General features: G+C 47.7%; 1 protein-coding gene across 1 annotated transcript in view; it reads left to right on the forward strand.

Annotated features, from left to right (window-relative positions):
- FSTL4 (follistatin-like 4) overlaps positions 1-18704 on the forward strand; it is a 435284-nt gene that overhangs the window by 358659 nt on the left and 57921 nt on the right. Inside the window, exon 7 of the mRNA XM_010844523.1 lies at positions 17868-18034. Within this exon, the coding sequence (XP_010842825.1) occupies positions 17868-18034 (167 nt within the window). The remainder of the gene's footprint in view (positions 1-17867; positions 18035-18704) is intronic.

Genomic DNA, 18704 nt, shown 5'->3' on the forward strand with positions numbered 1-18704 from the left:
CAAGACAGAGGTGGCACCCCATGACTGTGTGTGGGTCCTTGGAGCTCCACTCCCAGCTCGCCTCATCGCTGGGAATGGCACTGTAGCATGCAAGAGGATGGAGCCAGGAGCACAAGAGGAAGTCATCCTGAACACCTTTCCCTTGCCCCTTCATCCACAGCTTCCAAGCCCCAGACCTTCCTCTTCTCCCCATCTCCATAATCATCATCTGTCTCCCCTGAACCCCTGCCTCAGCCTCTTGGATGGTCTTGCCGCATCCTCTCCTCTCTCCTAGTGGTCCATTATTCCCACAATAGCCAAAGTGATCCTTTTAGCATGCAAATGAGATCACAGCCCTTCTTGACCCAAAATCCTTCCCATCACTTTCCATTGCTTTAAATTAAAACTATTACATCTTCCCTTTAAGGAACCATGGCTCTGCCTATTTCACCTGGCCACCTTCTGCCTCTCAGCATCTGTACCACGCACACCTGCCCTGTTCCCTGCACTTTGGCCACACTCGCCTTCTTCAGTTCTCAGAGCATGCTAAGCCCCATCCAACTTCAGGGACTTTGCACGAGCTTTCTCTGACTAGAACGTCCTCCCCCTCATTCTTGGCCTGGTTTCTTCTCATTTTATAGATTTCTACTTAAATATCTCCTACTCAGAAGTCTTCCACCACTACTCACCACTTGCATCTTTTTCTTTATCTGTATATACATTTTGGGGGCTTCCCAGGTAGCTCAGCTGGTAAAGAATTCACGTGCAGTGCAGGAGACCTGGGTTTGATTCCTGGATTGGGAAGTTCCCCTGGAGAAGGGATAGGCTATCAACTCCAGTATTCTTGGGCTTCCCTGGTGGGTCAGATGGTAAAGAATCTGCCTGCAAGGTGGGAAACCTGGGTTCAATCCCTGGATTGGGAAGATCCCCTGGAGGAGCACATGGCAACCCACTCCAGTGTTCTTGCCTGAAGAATCCCCATGGAGAAAGGAGCCTGGTGGGCTACAGTCCATGGGGTTGCAAAGATTTGGATGTGACTGACTAAGCACAGAACACCACATACCCTTTTTTAAATTGAAGTATAATTGATTTGTCATGTTGTATTAATTTCTGCTGTACAACAAAGTGATTCCATTTTACATATGTGATATCATATGATATTTGTCTTTGTTTTTCTGACTTTCTTCACTTAATATGATCATCTCTGGTTTCATCCATGTTATTGCAAATGGCATTATTTTGTTTTTTTTTACAGCTGAGTAGTATTCCATTGTATATATGTACCACATCTTCGTTATCCATTCATTGGTCAGTAGACAGGTTGTTTCCATGTCTTGTCTGTTGTGAATAAGTGCTGTTGTGAATATAGCAGTGCATGTGTCTTTTTGAATTATAGTTTTGTCTGGGAATATGCCCAGAGTGGGGTTTCTGGATCATATGGTAATTCCATTTTTCATTTTCTGAGGAACTGCCATACTGTTTTCCACAGTGAATGCACCAACTTACATTCCCATAGTGTGGAAGGGTTCCCTTTTTCTCCATCCTCTCTCCAGCATCTGTTATTTGTAGACTTTGTGATGGTCATTCTGACCAGTGTGAGGTGGTGATACCTCACTTTAGTTTTAATTTGCATTTCTCTAATAGTGAAGCTGAGAATCTATCATGTGCCTATTGGCCATCTGCATGTCTTCCCTGGAGAAATGTCAGCTAAGGTCTTCTGTCCATTTTTCGATTGGGTTATTTGATTGTTGTTGTTGAGTTATATGAGCTGTTTGTATATTTTGGAAATTAAACCCTTGTCACTCACATCATTTGCAAATATTTTCTTCCATTCTGTGCATTGTCTTTTCATTTTGTTCATGGTCCCCTTTGCTGTTCAAAAGCTTTTAAGTTTGATGAGGTCCCAAGGCAATGGCACCCCTCTCCAGTACTCTTGCCTGGAAAATCCCATGGACGGAGGAGCCTAGTAGGCTGCAAGACCATGGGGTTGCGAAGAGTCGGACACGACTGAGCAACTTCACTTTCACTTTTCCCTTTCATGCATTGGAGAAGGAAATGGCAACTCACTCCAGTGTTCTTGCCTGGAGAATCCCAGGGACGGGGAAGCCTGGTGGGCTGCCGTCTATGGGGTCGCACAGAGTCGGACACGACTGAAGCGACTTAGCAGCAGCAGCATTTGTTTATTTTACTTTTATTTCTCTTGCCTCGGGAGACTGACCTAAGAACACATTGGTATAATTTATGTCAGAGAACATTCTGCCTATGTTCTCTTCTAGGAGTTCTATGGTGTCAAATCTAATGTTTAAGTCTTTAAGCCATTTTGAGTTTATTTTTGTGTATAATGAGAGGGTGTGTTCTAGCTTCATTGATTTACATTCAGTTGTCCAACTTTCCCAGCCCCACTTGCTGAAGAGACTTTTTCCTGTTGTATATTCTTGCCTCCTTTGTCAAAGGTTAATTCATACCTTTGAGTATAAACTCATGCCATAAATTATGAGTTTATTTCTGGGTTTCTCTCTATTCTGTTCCATTGATCCATAAGTTTGTTTTTGTGCCAATAACACATGATTTTGATTACTGTAGATTTGTAGTATTGTCTAAAGTCTAGGAGGACTAGGCCTCCTGCTTTGTTCTTTTTCTTCAGGATTGCTTTGGCAACTCTGGGTCTTTTATGATTCCAGGTCTTTTATGATTCTGGGTCTTTTATGAATTTTAGGATTATTTGTTCTAGTTCTGTGAAAAATGTCATGGGTAATTTGGTAGGGGTAGCATTAAATCTGTGGGTCGCTTTGGGTGCTATGGCCTTTTTAATAATATTCTTCCAATCCAAGAGCGTGGGTTGTCTCTCCACTTCTTTGAATCATCTTCAATTTCCTGCATTAATATTTTATATTCTCAGCATAGTCTTTTACCTCCTTAGTCAGATTTATTCCTAAGTATTTTATTTTGGGGGTTACAATTTTAGAAGGTATTGTTTTTTACAATTCTCTTTCTGATGTTTAATTGTTGGTGTAAAGAAAGGCAACTGACTTCCATATGTTTCTTGTATCCTTATATCTTGCTGAATCTTTTATCAGATCTAGTCCTTTCTGTGTGGAGTCTTTAGGATTTTCTATACATCTATCTATCTATACATCTATCTGTATAAAATAAGAATTTTACCTTTTCCCTTTCAACTTGGATACATTTTACTTCTTTTTCCTGTCTTCCTATACTGTGTTGAATAGAAGAGGTGAGAGTGGGCATCCTTGTCTTGTTCTGACTTTTAGCAGAAACATTTTCAGCTTCTCACCATTGGGTATTATATTGGCTGTGGGTTTACCATAAATAGTTTTATTATATTGAGATATGTTCCCTCTGTAGCCATCTTGTAAGAATTTTTATCATTAACTGAATGTTGAATTTTGTCAAATGTTTTTTCTGCATCTGTTGAGATGATCATGTGGTTTTTACTTTTGTTTATGTGGTGTATCACATTGATTGATTTGTGTATGTTGAACCATCCTTGTGAACCTGGGATGAATCCCATTTGATCATGGTGTATGATCTTTTTATGTCTTGTTGAATTTGCTTTGCTAATATTTTATTAAGAGAAATGAAAGTGAGAGTCACTCAGTCATGTCCAACTCTTTGCAACCCATGGACTATACAGTCCATGGAATTCTCCAGGCCAGAATACTGGACTGGGTAGCCATTCCCTTCTCCAGGGGATCTTCCCAGCCCAGGGATCAAACCCAGGTCTCCCGCACTGCAGGCAGATCCTTTACCAGCTGAGGCCCCAAAATACTGGAGTGAGTAGCCTATCCTTTCTCTAGCAGATCTTCCCTGCCCAGGAGTTGAACTGGGGTCTCCTGCATTGCAGACAGATTCTTTACCAGCTGAGCTACCAGGGAAGTCCTGGTGGTGTCTTTTTTGGTGGTGTCTTCAGCTGGTTTTGGTATCAGGATGATAGTGGCTTCATAGAATGTTTTTGGGAGTGTTCCTTCCCTTCGGTTTTTTGTAATAGCTTGAAAAGGATCAGTGTAAGTTCTTTGTATGTTTGGTAGAATTTGCCAGTGAAGCTATCAGGGCCTGGACTTTTATCTATAGGGAGCTTTTTAATTGCAGGTTCTATTTCACTTCTAGTGATTGGTCTGTTCAAATTACGTTTCTTCTTATTCAGTTTTGGTGGGCTGTATGTTTCTAGAACCTTGTCCATTTCTTCTAGGTTGTCAAATTTGCTGGCATAGAACTCTTCATAATATTCCCTAATTATTTTTTGTATTTCTGTGGTATCAGTTGTTATGCCTCCTTTTTCATTTCTTATTTTGTTTATTTGGATCCCTTTCTTTTCTTCTTGGTGAACCTGGCCAGAGATTTGTCCATCTTATTTATCCTTTTTTTTTTTTTTTAGCATCTTAAGATTTACTTTATTTTTTTTTAATTTTATTTCATTTTTAAACTTTACAATATTGTATTAGTTTTGCCCAACATCGAAATGAATCCACCACATGTATACCCGTGCTCCCCATCCTGAACCCTCCTCCCTCCTCCGTCCCCATATCCTCCCTCTGGGTCGTCCCAGTGCCCCAGCCCCAAGCATCCAGTATCGTGCATCGAACCTGGACTGGCGACTCATTTCATACATGATATTATACATGTTTCAATGCCATTCTCCCAAATCTCCCCACCCTCTCCCTCTCCCACAGAGTCCATAAGACTGGCTTTAAAAGCTCTTGGTTTTTATTCATTTTAATCCCTACTTTATTTCCTATCTGATCTTTATTATCTCCTTCCTTCTGCTGGCTTTAGGTTTTCTTTGTTCTTCTTTTTCTAATTCGTTTAGATGGTGGGTTAGGTTGTTTATTTCAGATTTTTCTTGTTTCTTAAAGAAGCCCTGTATCATCATTAAATTTCCTTCTAAAAACTGCTTTTGCTGAATCCCATAGATTGTGTATGGTTGTGTTTTCATTGTCATTTGCTTCAGGTATTGTTTAATTTCTTCTTTGGTTTCCTCTTTGACACACTGGTTTTTCAGTAGCATGTTGTTTAATCTCCATGTAATTGCTTTTTCTTTCTTTTTCTGTGGGTGATTTTCTAGTTTCATGTCATTGTAGTTAACAAAGATGCTTGAGATAATACTCTTAAATTTGTTGAGGTTTGTTTTGTGTCCTAGCATATGGGCAATCCTAGAGAATGTTCTGTGTGCACTTGAAAGGAATTTGTATTCTGGGTTGTTTTTTTTTAATGTAATGTCCTGAAAATATCAATTATGTCTAACTGTTGTATTGTATTAACATCATTTAGGGTCTCTGTTGCTTTATTGATTTTCTGTCTAGAAGATCTGTGTATTGATGTGAGTGGAGTGTTAGTCTGCTATTGTACTCTCACAAGTTTGTCTCTTCATGTCTGTTAGCACTTGTTTTATGTATCTGGGTGCTCCTGCATAGGTGCACAGGCTTCCCAGGTGGTGCGGTGGTACCCAATCTGCCTACCAGTGCAGGAGCTGCAGGAGATGAGGGTTCCGTCCCTGGGGCAGGAAGATCCCCTGGAGAAGGAAATGGCAACCCATTCCAGTATTCTTGCCTGGACAAGAATGGACAGAGGAGCCTGCTGGGATACAGTCCATGGGGTCACAAAGAGTCAGATATGACCGAGCAATTCACACACACACACACACACACACACACTCCTCCCCTACATATTATGATTTTGATGTCTTCTTTTACATCTTTATGTTCATCCTTTTGCTGTTCACTGTGGTTATCTTCACTTTCACAGAAATTTTTTTTTAATATGTGTACTGGTTTATTTAAGTGATTTTCTTTATAATTGTGATTTTCTCCTATCTATAGATTCTTACGTCTTTTCTATTTAGAGAAGACCTTTCAATATTTTCTTTTAGATAGATTTTGTGTTGCTGTGTTCTTTGTTTTTGCTTGTCTGAGAAATTCTTTATCTCTCCTTCTCTTCTAAATGGGTAAAGTATCCTAGGTTGCAGATTTTTCCCTTTCAGGACTTTGAATATATCTTGCCCACTCCCTTCTGACCTGCAACATTTCCATAGGGAAATCAGCTGACATCATTCTGAGGGTTCCCTTGTAATTAACTCTTTGTTTTTCTCCTGCTGCCTTTAGAATCCTCTCTTTAACTTTTGCCATTTTTTCTATAATATGTCTCCGTGTGGGTCTGTTTGGGTTTATCTTGTTTGGGACCCTCTGTGCTTCCTATACCTGCATATCTGTTTCCTTCTTTAGGTTTGGAAACTTTTCAGCCATAATTTCTTCAAAAACATTTTCAATCCCCTTTCCTCTTTCTTCCCCTTTTGGGATCCCTACCATGCATAGATTGTCATGCTCTATATTATCTCATAGGCCTCTTGTTTTGCTTTCTTTTTTTGTTTGTTTGGCTTTCTGTCTGCTGTCCTGATTAGGTGGTTTCTGTTATTTTGTCTTCCAGGTCACTTATTTGTTTTTCTGCATTATTCATTTTGCTCTTCATTGCCTTTAGCTCAGCTTTTGTTTCAGCCAATGAATTTTCTGATTTTTCTTGGTTCTTTATAGTTTCCAGTTCCTTTTTACAATACTCTGCAGTTCTTTTGATAGCCTTTCTTAATTCCTTTAATATTTTCATTATCTCCTTTCTGAAATTGGTGTGTGTTAGACTGATGAGATCTGTTTCATTGTTCTTTAGGGGAATGCTCTTGGTCTTTTAACTGAGAGTTCTTCTGTGTCTTCATTTTACTTGTATTTCTCTTACTTTGTGAGTTTAGGAGAAATAGTTATCTACTTGGTCTTAGAGGGCTATTTATATGTGTAGCTTGTATGGGTTTAATATGTGTGGTGTGAGGCCTGTTTTTAGTATTGATGCCTGTAGCTTCTTTCCTCAATGTGTGCTGGTCATTATCCACTTGACAGGGGATGTGCAAATGCAGCAGCTGGTTCCTAGACTGGGGTTCTCAGGGGCAGCGGCAGCTCAGGCATGCCCCCAGAGTACATGATGGGGGTAGAGGTATCTCCTGCACTCCTGGAGTCTGCAAGGACAGAGGCAGAAGCTCACAACCACTCATGGTTGGCAGGCGGCAGCAGCGGCTCACGGCCACCCCTGGGGACTGTGCAGGCAGTGTCCTGCCGTCTCTGAGCATGTGCAAAGGGAAAAGGCTACAGTCCAGGTCCTTCCCCTCTCCTACTGCATCCCCGAAACAATGGCAACTGGCCACTAAGGCAGCCTCGGTTTCCTCTTCATATACCCTCAGTTGTAGTCACACTGGATTCCAGCCTCCCTAAACTGTTTCCACACAGCCAATCCCAGTCCTTGCTCTGCTTCATCTCCAAAGCTCTAGTTCCAGCCTCCAAGAAAACTGTCTACTCCCATGGTTGCACATCTCAGGCTGGGGAATGCAAGACAGCAATACTGACCATCTGTGTATTTCTCCCTCTGCTCCGGCTGCCACAAACTGGCTGCTGCATTTTCCTCTGAGGCTCTGAAGCTCCCCTTCTGTCCCAGCTGATCTCCCCTCCCGTGAGGGGGCTTCCCAGGGTGTAGGAACATTTCCTCTTTCACAGCTCCCTCCCAGGGGCACAGGTCTCATCCCAATTCATTTCTTTTTTTCTTTTCTCCTACCTGGTCACATGAAGATTTTCTTGCCCTTTCAGCAGTCTAAGGTCTTCTGCCAGCTTACAGTAGATATTCTGTGAGAATCGTTCCTCATGTAGACATATTTTTGCTGTTTGTGGGAGAAGATGAGCTTCATGTCCTACTACTCCACCATCTTGATCCTGAATGTCTCCACCTGCGTCTTGATAGGGTTCCCCTGCCTTTCTCTCTCTCAGCATCTTGTTCCTTCCACCCACAGAGCATATTATATTGTGCAATTGATTTACATGTTCTCTCCCATTCTGCCTTTAGATGTCACCTCCCTTGGGCACAAAGTTTGGACTCTAATATTGAAAGCCGTGGAAATAGCTATGAGATGAGAGAATGAGATCCCTGGACAGATGTCCTGGGGATTGAAACAGAAGTTAGATCTCCTCTTGTCAGAGGATTAGCAGAGGCTTCCTGACCCAAATGCCTTGCCCTCCCAAAGGTCCCTTCCGTATCTCATTACAATTTCTTCCATGGAAGTAAATTAACTTACATTTCTTTCTCTTGGGATAGGGGATGGTATATTAGATAATCAATACCAGATGCTATAGAAACCCTAAAATCTCAGTGACGTAATACAGTAAAGACTGACTTCTCACCTTTATCAGGTCCGATAGGGTTATGCAGTTCTCCTCCAGCAGCAACTAGGAGGCTATGTTATTTGTTCTCACAAAACACCTGGCCATACAGTCTCCATAGAAGGAACAAGCGAGCGTGGATGATAACTGCAGAAGACAGGGTTCTCCAGAGTACCAGAACCAACAGGATGGATAGATGGATGGACGGATAGATGGATGAATGGGTGGATGGGGAGAAAGAGAGATCTATTATAAGGAATTGGCTCGCATGATTTTAGAGGCTGGGAAGTCCCAAGATCTGCAGTCAGTAAGCACAAGACCCAGGAGAGCCAATGGTGTAAGTTTCAGTCTGAAAGCTAGCAACCTTAAGACTCAGGAAGAGATAATAAGGGCTTCCCTGCTGGCTCAGTGGTAAAGAATCTGTCTGCAATGCAGGAGATGCAGGTTCGATGCTTGGGTTGGGAAGATCCCCTGGAAGAGGAAATGGTAACCACTCCGGTATTCTTGCCTCAAAATCCCATGAACAGAGGCGCCTGGCAGGCTACAGTCCATGGGGTTGCAAAGAGTTGGACATGACTGAAGCAACTGAGCATGCACTCACTGAAGGGGAGAAAAGACCCGTGTCCCCTCTTGAAGACAGTCGGGAAAAGATCTCTTTCTCTTACTCAGACTTTTTGGCTTATTCGGGTCTTCAGTTGGCTGGATGAGGCCCATGGACATTAGGGAAGGCAATCTGGTTTACTCAGTCTACTGATTCAAATGTTCATCTCATCCAAAAACAGTCTCATAGATATACCAGAATAATGTTTGACCAACTCTCTGTGTACCCCATGGCCCAGTCAGGTTGATCCATAAAATTAACCATCACAATGAGTGCTTGTGTAGCCAGACATGTTCAAATTCTTTTGGTCAGAACCTGTCATATATCTATATCCTGGCTCCAAGAGGGGCTGGGGAATAGTCGTAATGAGTGCGCAGGAACTGGGAAATGAATTAGCATCTGGGAACACATAGCATGGCACCCTCATGCTAGTCAGATAAAAGTTGCCTGCTCATCTCCACCAATAGCTTGTCCAGGAGATTCTAGATCCAGTCTTTGACATCTGTATGAATTTTTGCAAATTCTGAGTAGCTATTATATAATTGGATAAGATAATACAGTCTTTTCCCTACAGTCACCGAAAACAACTCTGGGTTAAAATACTTTGCTTCTGCAAATATCTTGAGCAGAGGTGCTCCCATCCCTTTGGGAGCAGACTCGGCAGGAAGTGGGAAATACATAGACTGGCTGGCCGGACTGAGGCTTCCCCAGGCACAGAGACCAACCAGGGAGGGACCACATAGCCTGCTGACCAGGAAGCTCTGGGTTTTTCACCTCGGCACTGACCCTGTTCTTCCACTGATGCCTCTGCTGCCTGCCACACCCATGGAGCCCAGGGCACCCTGAGACAGTGGCATCACAGCCTTTGGATGCTGAGCTCAACTCTTACCTCTTCTCACCTGCCCACAGCAGTCACCTTGTGCTTTAGTTTTCCCAAATACAAAAGGGTTCATTGGCCAGAAGAGGCAAAACAACCCTAGAGTTCGGAGAATACCCAGGTGACCTGGCTCCTGCATGGGCACCCCCTGCCTTGCAAACAAAGAGAAGGCTATGCCAGACCTGGGCTCCTTGGGAGCAAGACATGAGTTAGCCTTCCACATCCACCCCTGCAGGACCCACCGCTGTGCAAATGGGGAGCTCCACCAAAAGAGGTTGATCAGGCTCTGCAGAACCAGGGCTCTGCACCGGGGTCTGTGGACAGGCTCGGGGGCATGCTCTCCCTCCAGGTGACACTTCTCTCCCTGCTTAGCCAGGAGTCCCAGGTTAGCAGGCTCTGGGCATGATCTGCTTTCTGGCATATTCCCACTGTATCCTAGTACATAGGAAGTGCTCAATATATAACTGTTGAATGAATACTACCCTAACTGTTTACTTGCTTAACATTACTTATTAAGCCCTTTTATGTGCTAGAACTGTGCTAGGTGCTGGGATACAAAAGAAATAAAAGAGATATGGTCTGTCTTCATGCAGCTTATAAAGGTATCTGTTTATATCAGAGAGCAGAACTTAATAACTAAACTGCAGAAATGCTTGAAGAAACCCCAAACAACATAAGTCAATTGAGAAAGTAAATTACCCCCCAGATCTGCAGGTGATTAACTAGTAAATTTATTACCCTCCCCCAAGTGAAGCATGCCAGAGGGAATCCAACAGTGACACAAAAATGGAATCTTATTATGCAGAAAGAAATGGGAAATTTTGAAGGAGTGCTAGTCTAGCTGGTCTAGGCCTCCTGCCCAGGCTGGACATGCCCCAGTGCTCAAAATATGCGGGTTGAGATGAAAGACCACGTGTTCCCAGCCTCCCACCCATAGAGTTTCAGTAGACGTTTGAAGGGAGCCCAGAAAGGCAGGCTCTGGTGGAGGGGGCCAGGGGAGTCACAAAGCACCCCCATCACCTCCCCACAGCAGCCCTGCCCTGTAAATGCCAGGGGAGGCCATCAGGTCCAGGCAGTTAGACATTGCCTGTCCCCTACTTGGTCAGATGGCCTTAGGCAACACACACTCTACCCTGGTTTCTATCCCACTCACCATCTCATAGCGTGGCCCTGGTCAGGAATAAGACCAGATTAGTAGAGACTGTCACACGGGCTGCATCTGCTTTGGCAACTCCCAGGCCACTGGTGGGGAGGGGGCTCCCCCAGGGCATGGGAGAAGCACATTGCTTGTTGGAAGAGAACAGTGTCAAAAGAGGCCACCTCTGGTAGGTCTCTGAGCACCTGGTCTGGGGTCTCTCTCCAGGCCTCCCTGGTTCCCAGCCAGCCCCCGAGCCCAGGTTTGCCCTGAGCCAAGCTCAGTCCACACAGGGATGTGGGAGCCAGTAGACTGAGCTTTGGACAGAGTCTTTCCACCAAGAGCATCATTTGAAAAATGGCAAATGTCCGGGTAGGAATGTGTTCCATTAGTGCATTTCTAGCATAAGAAAACTAACGCCAACTTGACAGGCATTTGAGAAATTTAATTTCTATTGCTGTGAAGCAACAGAAGCCTGCTTGAGAGGGTGCTGATGGGTTTATGAGTGTCTCATCGAGTTCAAGTCAGTGTGAGAAATAGTGCCTGAGATTAAGGGAAAGCTGTAATAGGAACTAAAACCCAATTCTCCCGTGACTCAAATTTTATGGCCTTCTGCTTCCAGGAAGGGTGCTTGTTCGCTGCTCGTGGTGGGCCCATTAATCCCCCGCACCGCCCCATCTCTCCAAGCTCCAAGGAGCACCGAGGGCATGTGTATGGGGAGGGAAGTGAGGGCTGTGTCTGGAAAACCAAGGGCATTGCCACTCTGGCTTGAAGGGCCTTGAGAGCCAGGGACGTGTCTCCCAGGACTGCACCTGAAGCCTACCTGCCGTGTGCCAGGCACTGTGCTAGTTACCAGAGGGTCAGACAGCCCAGGGGGGACCCCCACCACCATGCAGCGTGCTGAGTGTGATCTCTGGTGTCTCAGCCTGCGTCAGCTCGAAGCAGAATCTCAGCTCCCGGACCAGAGATTGAAGCCAGGCTGAGACAGTGAGAGTGTCAAATCCTAGTCACTAGACCACCGGGGCCAGTGGCCACTGACAAGTTCTGCTTTGGAGAAAGGAATTATTAAGAGGTGGAAAGAAGTGAAACAAGTAAAGCATTTATTAGGAGGAAAAAAGTAAGTGTGGATAGATATACATGGGTGGGCTCAGAGAAAGAATCATGCCTTTGCTGCTGCTGCTAAGTCACTTCAGTTGTGTCCAACTCTGTGCGACCCCATGATGGCAGCCCACCAGGCTCCCCTGTCCCTGGGATTCTCCAGGCAAGAACACTGGAGTGGGCTGCCATTTCCTTCTCCAATGCATGAAAGGGAAAAGGGAAAGTGAAGTCGCTCAGTCATGTCCAACTCTTCGCAACTCCATGGTCTGCAGCCTACCAGGCTCCTCCGTCCATGGGATTTTCCAGGCAAGAGTACTGGAGTGGGTTGCTGTTGCCTTCTCCAATCATGCCTTTGGGGTAGTTTAAATCACTTATACCGGGCAGGGCTTCTGGTTTCCCCTGGCCAATCACCTTGCTTTGCCTGGCTCTGAGTCCACATTTGGTCTGATTCAGCACCGCCAACCATGTGCATACACATCTCTTAGCCAGAATGGATTCCAGGGCAAGGGTTTCTGGGAAATTGACGGAACATATTATGGTCTGGAGACCCCTCCCTTCTCTGACCTCTGAGGAACCTTTCTGTGCACGTGTAGTTTGGGAGAGCTCATTGACTTCAAGAATGAGAAACCTGTGATGTCTCAATCTTTTATCCGAGCAGGACTCAGCTCTGTCCACAGGGGACAGACAGCTGCTCAGCCTGGGCCCCATCTATCTTCTGCCTCAAGTGAAGGAGGAAGGTTTCTCTTACGCTGAGCAACCCACGCTGACTTTGGTAGTCATGGCAATGCTACCTGAGCCTCCTCCTCCCACGAGGAATAAGGGGAAGCTGACTAATGTCCAAAGGCTTGGCCTATAGGGAGACAGATGTCCCAAGCTGTGAGGAACCCTGATCTCCCTTGCCCTCCTCCAATTGCCTACCACCTGGCAGCCTTCCAGTGTGGCTCTTACAGCAAGGACATCATCTCTCTGTGGGCAGCTCTGCCAGCAGTGCTGGACAAGCTCCCCAGTCCAGCCCTCTCTTTCTAGAGACCCTAGACTCTTTCTACAGATATCTTCTCACCCCAAACCTGACCGGAGCCCCCAGCCCAGCCCTCTGTCACTGTCCCCAACATGCTCTGGGCACAAGGCAGGTCTTGTTGCTCGGTGTCCCAGAAACCTGTGGACACTTCCCACAGAGTGGCCCTGGAACCACAGATGGTCAGCACCATGGGAGCAGCAAAGTCATAGTCAAGAGTCGGAAGGAACCCTTGCTGGCCCTTCCACAGGCTGCTCCCTGGAGGGCTGCAGTGTGGCTTCTCCACCTCCCTCTCTGATGACTCTTGACCCCACTGCAGCAGAGTCCAGGTCCAGACACATCTGAGTCCCCTCATCTACAGGCATGCCCGGGCAGTGGTGAGCTTCAGCCCACAGTTTAGTCAGTGTGTTCACTGAACACATATGAGGGCCATCTCCATAAATCCCAGGCTTCTTGGCCCTCCTCCGGTCCCCATCACAATGGGAAACTTAAGAGGATTGTGGGGTCCCCTCAGCTGGTCCACACCACCACCACAAAGCCCTCTGCTATCGCTCTGTAGTGAGCAGGCATGCAGTCGCACATGCGTGCATGCATGCTAAGTCGTCTGACTCTTTGCTACCCTATGGACTATAGCCAGCCAGGCTCCTCGGTCCATGGGATTCTCTAGGCAAGAATACTGGAGTGGGTTGCCATGCCCTCCTCCAGGCGATCTTCCTGACCCAAAGATCAAATCCGTCTCTCTTACATCTTCAACATTGGCAGATGGTTTCTTTACCACTAGTGCCACCCGGCAGGTTGGGGGTAGGTGCAATAACTGAGATCACATTTCCTTCTGATGACTCTCATTGTCTGCACAACACAGCTCCACCCCTCTTCCCATTATCGTCTTTCACCATGCCTAGGCTTCCGGATGGGGCTGTGAAGGGATGGAGGGAACCAAAGAGGACCTCTCTGTGTGTCTTCAGTGGCCACAGGGTATTGATCTGCCCAATACACCCTGTTTAGCATGACATTTGACCCCACCTCTAAGCACCCAGCACCTGGTCCAGAAGTGGTCACATGGCCCAGGGCTGTGGGTCAGTCAGTCCTGTGACTGCAGAGCACTTCATCACCTGGCCCAGGAGATTGCTTCATGAAAGAACATAGGAGATGAGTCTGGGTAATCAGAGTTCAGTCCGTGCTTTTTGCAGGGCCCTTAGGAAAGATTTGGGCCCTTTGTCCAGGATCCCACATACAGGAACAATGTGACCATGAGGCCACCCCTGGACTCCTTGCAGCCATGCAGAAAGTGTCAAGGGCCCTGGATGCTTGCAGTCTCCTCCACCCCTGAGCTTTCCCAATTACGGGCATGAAGATCAACCCCTTTCTTTTTTCTTTTCCTAAGTGTGTTGAGCATTTCAGAGAATTTCTGTTACTTAAGCCTGAAAAAGTCATGACAGGTTCACCAGGACAACTTTCAATGTTCTTCACCCAGTGTCTGTCTAAGTTTCCCTTTATGTGAAGACTACAGGGTCCCAGAAACATCCCATGAGGTCATCCTAGAGACTGGGGCTGAGGGTCTCAGAATAGACAAGTAGAAGGTGCCAAGTAGGCACAAGCTTAGGCCCCAAACCACAGTGGGATGGGAGCCAGCAGGTACGATTGAGTCAACTGGGAAACTATGGGGCAAGGTCAGGGACTGTGCTCAATTCGTGATGAATCTGGGGGTGATGGGGAGCTGCTGGTAGCTTCTGAGCAGAGCCCTGATATACCTTGCCCTCCAAGTGGTGACCAGGACACTCAGGGGCAACAGGGACAAACGGGGTTGGGGGAGGCGGTGACCACACAGGAGCTTCTCGAGGACCTGTAGGGAGAGGAAAGGAGGGCTCAGGGAGCATCAGGAGGGAACCCCTGGGGGCTTGGCATGTGTTCATGCTGCCCCTTGAGGCATCATTTGTACCATCACGGCAAGTGGGCAGGGAACAGAGGCAGATGGTGCTGGGGAAGCAGCAACCAGGCGCTGGCAGGACAAAGGAGGATGAACAGGGACGTCTACTCAGAACCGTACATGCAGAGTCCAGAGCCTAAAAGTTGGCCAGGCCTCCAGAGCCCTCCTAGACCAACCCTTCATGACTCAGCTGGGGACCAGGGATGGGAAGGGACCTGCCCAGGGCTGCCTGGGGATCTCCAGCAGCACCGGGGGGGCCAGGTGTCCGAAGCCACAGCCCCACATCTGCCTGGTTCACTCGAGCCCCGACCTGGGAGGTTGCCTCATTTTTCCCTCACTGGGAAATCACCCTGGGAGGTCACTTAGCAGGGAAGTGGGGCCTGCCGGGGAACATGTGTTGAACAGTAAAACACCGGCAGTGAGGAGCAATTCGTTGGCCATAAATCTCTCTAGAATTTTTAAAGGACCTAGGGAATATTGACATGAACTAAATCTAATAAAACATTCATTTAATTAAACTTTAAATGATCCAAATATTTGCTGTTTGGTTAATATTTGTGTAGCTGACAGGAGCAGAATTATGATGGTTTTGTCAGTATTCACACATTCTAATTTTGCCTGAGTCTTTCCTGTGAAATCGCACATCTTCAGACATACGAATGCTTGGGGGCATGCTCAGGAAAAAAGTGGGAAGCAGCCATCCCAGCAGCGGATGGCGAGCCGCACAGGCTTCCCACTTGGGTTCGTTTGCTTGTTTATTTTCAGCCCTGTGCTACAGGCTCCTCCAGACATTTTTCTACAACTGTTTAAAACACAACTTTGTGTTTCTGAGCATAGAGGGAGGCATACGGCTGGCTGTCCTCTGCCACCTCTGGTCCCACTGCAAGGGCCCCTGGTCGCCCTGCCCACAGGCACCCTCAGCAGGGATCAACGCCACTGTGGTCCTGGTCTGGGCACTCTCAGCCCAGTGGAGTCCAGAGTCCCATGCTTCCCAACAGTTCGGCCTGCCAAGCCCCCGCTGGCACAGTCAGGCTCAGGTCTGAGAGTCCAATGCCGTCCTCAAGTACAGAGGCACAGAGCGCACCATGAACCACTGGGCCCCTCCACGCCACTCAGGATCAAGGGGGCTCTGGCAGATGAATGCAGACCCTGGCTCTCTGCCGTGTCCGTGTGGTCACTCTAGGTGCAGAGGGGCGCCAGCCGGGTGAGGGAGGTTTCAGCCTCCTCTTGGAGCCTCCTTGGTTCCCCTCACCTGCATACAAGCAGGCGAGTTCTCTGCCCTTCCCGCTGTGTCCCTCCCTATTCCCCTGGGGCAAGGGGGCTTTCCACGCCCCTTCCCACTTCCATAGGGCCTTGAGGCTCATCCCAGGAGGGAGAACAGTCTCCTCTGTACTTGGGCACAGTGGGAGCTAAACAATATTAGTAAATCCCTCTCCGCGTCTCTGCCCCTCTGAATCTCTGAAACCTGGGTCTTGCTACAGGGGGGTTAATGCCTTCTCTGCCCTGAGCAATAAGCCTCATGACTCAGAGGTGGGAGGGCAGCAAGTTGAACATGATTTAAGAGGGAGCTTGAAATGCATCACTTTAGTGTTTATAAAATATTAAGCCGTTTGCATCAATCACTCGGTGCTTATCTTTCCTCATGTGGCTCCTTCACCAGGAGTCCCATTTTTCCTGTGTGTGATTGTCCCCTCTCCACTGGCCTGTTGCCTTTTTTTCCCTCTGTATTTCTATTTCCTTCATTTTTCATTCAGCCATCCAACAAGCACTGATTAAGCACCTAGTGTATATCTTGTTCATCTTTGTGGGCCCAGGGCTGGACCATGAATGTTTGTAGTTGGGGGAAGGGCTTTGCTGCCCAGGGCTGAACTGGTCTCTACTGCACCAGTTCTCACTGCACCTGCTCTTCGATGTGTGGCACCTCTGATGGATTTTGCTCCCCTTCTCCACCGCCCCCCTCCCCCCGACACACACATACTAGCAAGAGAGTGTGAGCCTAGGTGTGCTGCCTGGTCACAGCTCAAATGTGTCCCACGAAGTCGCAGAGCTCAGGTCCCAACTCTGGGCCTTGCTCCACACCTGTCAGGGCCCCCCCAGGTCCTAGCACCCTTTGCCAGCATCCTAGAATCAACCCAGGTCCCCAGAGCCAGCCCGCCTCCCTCCGCCCACGCTGCCTCCCCAAGCTGCCCAAGAAGATATGAGGGAAGGGCAGTAGGGAGGCCATGCAGTCAGCGAAGCTAGCGACTCCCCACTCCAAACCTCATCCCATTTTGGCATTTGAGTAGCCTGAGTTTGATTTTTTTTATTAACCCTGAGAATTCTGAAAGGTCTGTGATTCTAAAAGGGAGATAATTTAGACCCTCCCCATTTGCCTGACAAGTGATCAGTCTTAATGCCAGTTATCAAGTGTGAAGTGGCAAGGATTAGTCATTTGTGCAGCCCAAAGTACACTTCAAAAAAATTAAAGGCTGCAGTGCACGGTCGCTGAACAGAAACCCAAATCCAAGTTCACAGGCTCCTTAGGCAGCAGCAAACCTTCAAAGGTCAGCCAGTTCTCTCCCCAGACTGCAGACAGTGCAACCTTTAATTTGCCCCCACGTGGGCAAGAAACCTGTCGGTCCAGCCAGCGGACCTTGACTGCACTTTGCAAGGGCTGGACTCCATGGGGCCTGGTGAGCACAGGGCGGGGCCGGTGCATCTGGCTCCCCGCTTTCAGCGGGGCAGCCCCATGGCCCCAGCAGCCCACCTCCCTGGCTCCACTTACAGATCCACAGCCCTGACACTTCCCCTGCGCTGGCTATGGTTCCTAACCTGATGTGACTCACAGAGCCCTTGGAGCGTTTGACATAAATCATGGCCCCTCTCCCAGGAGTTGTGTCCATCTGTCCATTTAGCCAGCCCACTGTAGATAATGCTCCTGATCCCTGAAGTTCCCCAGGCCCCTGACCTGCAGTAGATCCCCTTGGCCACATCCTTTCGAGTAGAGACTTCACCCCCGTGGGCCTGCAGCTGACAACATCTCCTTTCCCTGCAGAGGTGGTGCAGCTCAGCCTCGCCCCCGAGGAGCGGGTCAGTGTGGCTACAGTGACCGTGGGACTGAGCACAGTGCTGACCTGCGCCATCCGCGGAGACCTACGGCCGCCCATCGTCTGGAAGCGCAACGGGCTGGCCCTAAACTTCCTGGATTTGGAAGACATCAACGTAAGTCACCAGGCTCTGAGCTCAGCTCCACCGCCTGGGGTGGCCAGCTGTGTGAGATGCCTTGTGGGAGCTGCAGGGCCAGAGGGCTTTCTTTTCATATCCCCTGTTGGTGCCATCCAGCCTGCTGTCTGGTGTCTGGAGTTATCAGTCCCACCTTGTGCAGAGAATAGGATGGATGGATGATGTCTGCAAACTTCCAGCCAGGCCCAGAATAAGGTGAATACTGGGGGCAAGTCTGTGGATGGGGCAGGAGGTTCCCGGGAAGGGGAGAGCATCTGGCTTGTGGGGGAAGATGCTCTCTCCTGGGAGAGTCTCTAGATCCTGAAGCTGGGAAGGGCACAGACAGCTAGACACTGGGGAGAGGGCACCCCCTGTGGAGGGCAGAGGTGGCCTCTGGGATGGTTGACTGGAAGGCAGGGGCAGGGGGCGAGATAAAAGAAAACAAGATCAGACCAGAGGGACCTGCCCAGGGGTCTTGTTTGCTGGGCAAGGAGTATGGATGTGATGAGTTGAGAGGAAAAAGAGAGTTCCTGTGTCCTCACAGCCCAACGTGAGCAATGGGGGGCCTCCTGGGCTCTGAGGACCCCAGGCAGTGTGCACTGGGGTCCCAGCATCACCCTACTCTGCCTCTATGACTGGACAGTTTCTTAAACGTATCCTCAGTGAATTA

This window comes from Bison bison, unplaced genomic scaffold, assembly GCF_000754665.1.
Source record: "Bison bison bison isolate TAMUID 2011002044 unplaced genomic scaffold, Bison_UMD1.0 scf7180017864203, whole genome shotgun sequence".
Lineage (NCBI taxonomy): Eukaryota > Metazoa > Chordata > Mammalia > Artiodactyla > Bovidae > Bison > Bison bison.